Source organism: Poecilia latipinna, unplaced genomic scaffold (genome assembly GCF_001443285.1).
Source record: "Poecilia latipinna isolate Pla-1442-1.1 unplaced genomic scaffold, P_latipinna-1.0 Scaffold60, whole genome shotgun sequence".
Classification (NCBI taxonomy): domain Eukaryota; kingdom Metazoa; phylum Chordata; class Actinopteri; order Cyprinodontiformes; family Poeciliidae; genus Poecilia; species Poecilia latipinna.
Window position 1 is genome coordinate 231,836 of NW_015112676.1, and position 8,682 is coordinate 240,517.

Below are 8,682 nucleotides of genomic sequence, written 5' to 3' on the forward strand. Positions count from 1 at the left end.
GTGGAAAGATCTTGTTTTGGGGATCACTTTAGGACACCGTCTTAAGAAGGGGTGTGTTGATTTGGGACACCTGAGGACCTGGTAAGGTCTTCATTCAGTTGAACCCTTAATGCCGACTAACTTGACTCTCCACCGCAAAATCTGACAAGCTAGCACAGATTATCGGAACAAAGCGGAGCCGTTCCTGACCACATTGATTTAGAGCATGGACATTGGTGCTTCAGAAAAGGCCATAAGAAACCTCATGCATACCATTAAGTATCGTGGGGGATCTGTGATGATGAGGGTCTGGGAACCGTAAGTATAAAGAATCATGAATAAAAATTTGGTGGCCTTTAATACAAGACTGAAAATATGTTATGATTTATGTTTTTGAGCACAATAACGATCCAAAACGAAACAAAAATGATGAAAATCAATGCGCTCCCATGGTTATTAACCAGGACTCTGGCTGATCAAGAAAGAGTATATCCAGGATTGCTCAAATATCCCTCTCTTGGCACGCTTCGGCCCAGTGAAAGGTTTAAAGCGAAGAATACTTGCTATTCTCTTGGCTTCGGGGGGTTTACACAATAAAGTGTTAACAGGAGGGGTACAAAGAAGAGGAATTTTGTAAAAAATTAGTGTTTTAATGTGGGATGTTTCCACTGAATAAACGCAGACGACTTAAAGGTTGGATTTATCTGTAAGTTTCACTATCATGTAAAGGTGCTGCTGTTGAAGAGGCTTTTTTTTTTTTTACACATTTTTAGAAGGGTCGTCAACAAAATTTGCCCAAATCTGTAACTGCAATTTCAAAGCAATAAAACCCAGAGAGCCCCGACATTCTCAAAGATGCGAGCGCGAACCCTGCGTTTTGCCTTTCAGCTTCCGTTTACTTGCTGAAGCTGAGAAAACACCACAAAAAGACAGTAGGGTAGGCAGAGCAAACCACACACCAGCCTACACAGACACAGAGGCGCGAGCACACATCCAGCCGCTCTGAATGCGAGACACTCCGAGGCGCAGAGGCAAGCAACGGAAGGAAGGGACTGTCGAAAGGAAGGAATGCAGGACAGGAACGAGAGAAAGAGAGAGGGAGCTCATCCTGGGATGCAGAACGCCAAATACAGTGAGATAAGAGTTAATGTATCCCACACACACACACCCCTTCTTCAGCCCTCCTCTTTGGCTCTCTCTTTCTTTCTTCCTCCCTCCATCCATTCCTCGCCCCCCCCCCACCCTCTTCCTCCGCCTCCCACCCTTCCCCGTTCTCTTTGAGGGATGAATAATAACTGCTGCTCTGAGATTTCCTCCCTCGTTTTTCAAAGCGCAGAACGGGGATGTGGAAGGTCTGCCTGGCCCGGATTGTTCGTGCATGCGAACCCACGAGCGTGTGGCGCGCGTCGAAGCACACACAGATGAACGCACACTTTGTCTTGTACTCGCTGCTCGCCTGGAGCAGGGAAATCAGATCTCCTCTAGAGAAAGGCAGAAAGGAGGGGGGGGGGGAGGCTAGGCTTTGACACTGTAGGCAGCCCATACCAAAAAAAAAAAAAAAAATCCCCTGCAAACACGTATAGGTCTACAGACACCACGAAACCCACAGGCAGCATCGAGGGAAACCAAGAATAACTAGGAGGATGCAAGCTACCTCCTGGGGTGACAGGGTGAACTCAAGGTTAGAGACGCATCACCGGTTCAAGCTCTGCCGCCAGGGCCAATTTATCCACGCTGAAGCACCCTCCTTTGGGCACGTAACTCTGATTGCTCAAAGGCATTGAGCTCAGACGGAAAAAAAACAACAACAAAAAAACAACAACATCAGAGAAAGACTAGAAGACAAGCCCTCAGAAAAAAGGAGGAAAAGCAGGCGGCGGATGGGGAGCCAGGGCTTTATTCCTGCTCGTTCACAAGAGAGTGGTTGTTTAGGCGAGGTCCAGGTCAGTTACTAGTATGAAGCTTTAAACGAGGTTCTAAAAAGGTACGCTTTTAAAATGTTGCACTGCCAATCAGCTGGCTGAAAGAGATGAAACATCAAAGTCAAATATGACTGTGTTTTTTGTTTTTTTTCAGACCTTTTGCTTAACTGAATTCTTTTGTGTTTTTTTTTTTTTTTTTTTTTTTTTTTACATCACGAATTTTAAGTGTGCAGAAGAATGATGCAAAATTTCCCTCAAGTGAGCAGGCTGGCTTCTGCACCTGCCTACACACAGAAAGTCTGATGTTTGCTTCTTCCTTTGCTTTCGATTTAGACTTGACAAAGTGTCTTCAGTCTCACATTAAGAATCCAATCTGAATGTTTGTGACCCAATGATCAAAACTAATCGATTTAACTGAGATATTTGCATCCCAAGTTTTTCTTTATTTTTTATTTTTTAACCAGTAAGATATCTAGTTTAGAAGAGTAGAGAGAATGCAACTTCAGGGTTCCAATGTTTTTGTTTTTTTTAATCAGACCAGACCTATGAGTAGCTGAACAGCAGATTTTGTCTTTTATTTAAATTGAGGATAAATGATATTAAGAAAACCTGTATTGCAACAGCAACACCACTTCCTGTTAGCATTTCAATTTAGTCTTTTTCTTACTATGTATTTATTATTATCATTATTATCTGTTTCATCTGTCCCTGCTTTATAGCACTATTTCTTTAGATGTGCTTTCTAAGTAAAATAGAATGAATTAATCTGAAACTCCACCTTTGAATGGCAAAATGCTCTTGGATTGACCTAGTTAAAGTTGGGACTCTGTGACATAACCTTAAAAATTAGAAGTTAAAAGTTCAAGTAACTCTTCAAAGAAGAAAGGGTCAAAATTCCTCTGCAGTGATTATAACAACGTCGCCAAATATTGCTAATGCTTAATTCAAGTGGCTGAGATTTAAGGGGTAGTTACATTTTCACTCAAGACCAGGTTGGTTTGTGTATCTTATTTCACTTGATTAGATTAAAAACTGCATTTAGTTTTTACTCAGGTTGTCTCCGTTTCATACTGAAATTAGTTCGACGATCCGAAACATGTTTAGAGCGACAAAAAAAAAAAAAGTAAAAACAGACAAACTCTGTAAAGGGGTAAAAACTCGTTCCCAGAACTGCAGCTCCATGTTCTACATTTTGTTTGAACTCTTTGAGTAAATTCCGTGAAAGCGTGCTACTTTTCTTAAAGTTTATCCCACAGAGAACCTCAACTGGGCCTCGGCACGCCACAGACGGAGCGAAAAGTCCTCGCAGAAGACTAGGAGCTGCACACGGAGCCGCCACGCCGCTCTGAAATCAGCAGCCAGGTTCCGAGGAGAGGGCTTATTTATGCAAACAAGCGTACAAGCACGCACAGTAGGAATCTAGACAAGCCTTGTAAACAAACACACACCCACACCGTAAAGCACACAGGGGAGGCGATGTGAGAAGCAGACTGTGAAAACTCTAGTCGTGCCCGGGCAGTGCTACCACACACACACACACACACACACACACACACACACACACACACACACACACACACACACACACACACACACACACGGATCGAGAGAGAGAAAGAAGCCGAGCCAGAGCCGGGCTGGAGAGCAAGAGAGAGCAGGAGAAAGACGCCGAAGGAGAAAGGGGAGGATAAGAAGGAGGCAGAAGTGAGAAGATGTGGGTGTCTGGTGCTACTTTTGCGTTGCCAAATGAGGGCAAGTGAGTGCGAGAGAGGAGAAAGAGAGAGAGAGGGGGAGAGAGAGATGTGGATGGTAAAATGATGTATAATGGCTCGTCCATGCATGTGCGTGTGTGAGGGGAAAAAAAAAAAAAAAAGCAGGAGCGCTTTCCCATTTCAATTCGCAACAGCTGGTGTCGAATTAACACATTTACCAGTGAGCATTTGGAACAGATTAAAATTGCGTGTGGCGTCTGACTGTGTATGTGTGTGTTTGCGAGTGTGGCAGCAGATGAGGGCCAAAACAAGAGCGTGTGTGTGTGTGTGTGTGTGTGTGTGGGAGTGCCTGCCGATGGATCAGGGCAGGCAGAAATGGCATTGAGACAGGGGGCGCAGAGCAGAGCGAGAAAGAGAGAGCTCTGCTCTACCCGCCGGCTTTAGCTGCTGCTGCCCTGGGCCGTCTCTCTAAGCCCTGTTTAGGAGGCTTTGGAGCTCAGATAGAAATAATCCCTCACTCAGGCGCACACACACACACACGCACGCTCGCGCGAGCGAGCGTGGAGGAGAGCTCGCAGGCAGACACAAGCAGCGGGGAAAATAAGCGGCGCACACACACTCTCTCGAGTCGAAGCGGACAAACACGCCGTGCGCTCCGCAGCAACAAGCAGCGACAGCACATTCGCCTCGACACAGAAAACCAGCCACCCACTTTACGCGCACGCGCAGCACAACACACGCGGAGCCGAGGCGGCGCGGAAGCGAGAGCACAGCGACATCGGCACGGCACCGTGACAAACACTTTACACACTCCGGCACTCAGCCGAGGGGAGGGAAGGAAAGGGAGGGAGAGACGGTGGAAAAGAGGCGAGGAGGTGGAAGAGGATATGAGCAGGGGAGACGGCGGGGGGGGGTTGGGGGGAGAGAGAGAGAGAGAAGAGGGCCAGGGAGGAGGAGGGGAGGGGGGCTAACAAATTAATAGGAGCCGGAGATATATACAGCCAGCGCTGCTGCTGCCACCGCTGCTGCTGCTGAACCAAGGGAGGAGGAGGAGGAGGAGGATGACGACGACGAGAGAGCAATTCATTCCTGTTTTCCCCTCGTTCATTCTCTGGAGGAAGGCAGAGCGGAGCCGAGTGAGAGCGTATTTGCTCAGGAGAGGGAGAGAGGGGCTTTGTGTGGAAAAGTGCAGGAGGAGAAGGAAGGAGGTGGCGGCGGCTGTGGTGGTGGTGGTGGTGACATAAAAACATAGAGGCAGAAAGATGGAAAGCCCGAGCGAGGAGGAGTAAAAATATGGGGGCTATAACAGACTTTTAGAGCGTAAAAGAGGGAGAGAGGAAGGAGAGCAGGGAGGTTAACACAGGATGCCGTTTGTCATCTTCATCAGCCAACAGCCAGGGAGGAGGAGGAGGAACGAGTGGAATAGATGGAGAGGTGAACGGAGAGAGAGGAAGGGTAAAGGGGGCGAAAGAGGGAGGGTGCGCGTAGGTAGGGGGAGGGGGGGGGCAGTGTTTGAGCCGGAGCCTTTGAAAGACGTTGACCCTGTAATTGACCTGTGTCTCCGCCTACATGGCGGTGGCGACAAGCAGAGCCGCTACAGCTAATCACTTAGTAACCCTGACCTGTCAATCACACCGGCTTGGTGAGGGAAGGTGGGGAGGGAGAGCTGGAGGACGGGAAGGGAAGCGGGTGAAAGAGTGATAACGGAAGGATGGGGAAGAGGGGGGGTTATCATTTACCGGACCTCCTCCCGCTGAACCCCAGCTGATGAAACTCCCGTTTTATAAAAAAGGCAATAAAATGCTTTAATCCTCTATCACACACACACACACACACACACACACACACACACACACACACACACACACACACGACAACTTCCTTTATAGTGCTGTACGGCAAAGTCTTTGTGAGAGTTCAGATAAGGGAGAACAAAGGATGAGATATGCTAAGGCGGTGGAGGAGGAGATAGGATGAGGGGAACAAAGCGAATCAAACAACAGGGTTTATATGGCGGCCAGGTGAGGCCGAGCGGCTACCTGTTAACCAGCGGGAAGGTGGACACCAGCAGGTAAACGGACGGATACCACTTGAGCGGCTTGATCTCCTCGGCCAAGGAAACCTGGGGGAGAAGTGAAACCGTGGTTAACTTCAACTGAGTAGAGAAACACTGCAACGCTTTTTGCAAAAGAGTTCCCAACCTCTACACCTTGATTTTTCTCTCTTTTTTTCACAAATAAAAATCTGAAAAGGCTGGCATGCATTTGATTTAAAATCCCCTTTCCTCTAACATCCCTAAGTGAAATCCAGTGCAACAAATTGGGTTCATAAATCATCTGTATGGAGGACAAAGCCTGCTACTGCGTAACTTGGTCTCGATCTAAATCCACTGTGTGACGTTCGTCAAAGGTTTGTTAGAGAACAAACGGCATCATGAAGACCAAGAAGCACAGCAGACAGGTCAGGAAAACGGTTGTGGAAAGGTTTAAAGTACTAAAAAAAACACTAGTAAATAAAAGAAATTTTGTGTAGAGTTTACCCCAAGCAGGGAACACAACATACATGTGGAATGACATAAGACCAAAGTTAAAACTACTAGGCTACCTGAGAGCATCAGGCTCTGGGGGTCATTTTCTTGAACAGGAAACGTGGAAGCAGGAACGAGCACAATACTCAGTTCATGGAGACGTAGATGTAATTTAATTCAGGGCAATACTCAAAGAATATATGATGGAGGCCGGGAAGACTGGACAAATGTTTGAAAGGTCACCTTGTAGCAGGAAGTTCGATGGAAAGGTTTAAATCGAAGCTTATTAGAAATGGTCCAGTCAAAGTAGAAAACTACTTGAAAATACTATTCACAGAACACCCACATCCAAACCGACCTGGCTTGACCGATTTTGTAAAACAAATGTTTTGTGGATGTAGAGCTATACAGACCTGCAGCCAAAAGCGGTTCTACAAAAGCATTAACACACACCAAGGCCACACACTCTTTAGATCACCTTTTTTTTTTAATTCTTTAAAAATCATCTATCTTTTTTTTTTCCTTCCAGATCGTAATTATGTACACCGAGGTTTGTGGTTGCGATGTGAAACCCCCCCAAAAAACCCCCCCCAAAAAAAACAATACCTTCGTGAGGAGGCTGATAATCACACAAGTACCCGTAGTTAGCGCCTTAACGGGCAAATCACAGCACAGAGGCAGGCAACAAAGGCCAATTAGAAACTAATAAAATATTAAGCTGCAGATAATACACAATATCCACACAAGTTATGAGAAAGAAACGAGGATTCCAATTAAACCAGAGGCTAATACTTTGCAGTTGTGCGAAGGAGGGGAGGCGAAGGCAATATTGCGGACGAAACAGGCAGGAAGACAGAAAGATGCAGCAGCAGCTAAAAGTCGAGGAGGGTGGAAAGAGCTCGGTGCTGGAGAGCTTTTACAAGCCGTTATCTAATTCCCGGGAGAGGAGGACTCTCGCATCCGGAAGAGGCTGAAAAGAGCGGCCCCTGGATCGATTTTCTGCGCTGTGCTGTTTTTTTTTTTTTTTTTTTTTTTTCCTCCCTTCTCCCCCCTCCTCCTCCTCCAGGCTAGGACGCAGCATCCGAGGCAGCGCAAAGTCTCCCTCCCTTTTATTTTTCTCTGTAACACACAGAGAGACAGAGACGCGCGCGCGTGCTCGCGCGCGCACACACACACACACACACACACACACACACACACACCCCGACGCTCGGAGCCAGGAGGCAGGCCCACGAGCTCCGGTCTCTACCCCCACATGCTGGAAATTAATTACTCACCAGAAAGACCCTGAGGCGTGCAAGCTTTAACGCAGGCATTTTTAAACAATTCAAATGAAAATCTGGTGGTATTTTATGTTATGTACGTGTGTGTGCGTGCGCGCAAACGTCGGCTGCTTACGATCAACGGAGAGGAAGTCGGTCGTATTTCTGCATCACTGTCTGTAACAGCACGACCCGAAGGCAGACGCTAGTTTTAGCCCTATTAGTGTCTGTTATTATGGGACTCTCTGGCATCAGTGGTCATGGTAAGATCTGCCTATTGTCGTCCTAACTTCATGTGTCATTGCATGACTCACACCGCGGGATAAAAGGAAGGACGTAAAGAAAAAAGAAAAAAAAAACCCTGGAAAAACAAAACGCTCTAAAGACCGGATCAAGCCAGGTAATCTCCAACAAGGAAGAATTTCAGCGAGCAACAGAACAGGATGTAGACTGGGAGGAGGAGGAGGAAGAGTGCGGGTGAAGTGCCTCGTGTTTTTAATCACAGTCCTCCGGTGTCAGAGGCCCCTTGCACAGCTCGGGAGGCAGAGGGGGAATGAAACCGTAATTATGCGGCGCGGGCGCAGCGCTCCCAACGTTAATGACACTCACTAGATTACAGACAGTTATCGCGAGCCGCCCCTCCCCTCCCCACCGCCGCCACCCACAGCACTCACCCCATCGCCTTGGCTGACGCTCGCCTCACAACAAGCTGCCTCTAAAAATAACCGCGTCGGGTTTACTGAAGGTACAATCCGATTCGGCTTTTCACTGGGAAACTCTTAAAATATTCAGACTTTTTTTTTTTTTTAATAGGGCAACGTTGCTTCGACTACTCATGAATAACCACTAAAGGGATTAGTCGTATTTATGTGACGTGGGTGCCACGCATTCTTGAAAACTCCTGCCTGCAACTTTTACATTTTAGGTAACATTGATCTGAACCCATTTAACACCAACTTCCGCAATTCTACAAAAAGAAGGATGTTATTGAAAAAAAATACAATTTTATTATATATAATAAAATTGTATTTTTTTTTCATAGAAAAAAAATATGACAATATGGAAAAACATGGAAAAAAGAAATATTTTTCCTTTTCCTTGATGACAGCTAAAGTCATCAAGATGCTAACCGGGCAGTGGTAAAACTGGGAGAAGACACATGAGAAGTCATTGTAGGCATAAATATACAAACCGGATTCCAAAATAGTTGGGACATTAAACAAATTGTGAATAAAAACTGAATGCAATGATGTGGAGATGGCAAATGTCAACATTTTATT

The 8,682-nt window shown here is 46.4% G+C and overlaps 1 protein-coding gene across 8 annotated transcripts in view; it reads right to left on the reverse strand.

Moving 5' to 3' along the window:
- LOC106962244 (cyclic AMP receptor-like protein A) overlaps window positions 1-8,682 on the reverse strand; it is an 84,223-nt gene that overhangs the window by 33,218 nt on the left and 42,323 nt on the right. For all 8 annotated transcript variants that reach the window (XM_015056557.1, XM_015056572.1, XM_015056579.1 and 5 more), the window contains one exon: window positions 5,653-5,735. In XM_015056557.1, coding sequence (XP_014912043.1) covers window positions 5,653-5,735 — 83 coding nt within the window. The remainder of the gene's footprint in view (window positions 1-5,652; window positions 5,736-8,682) is intronic.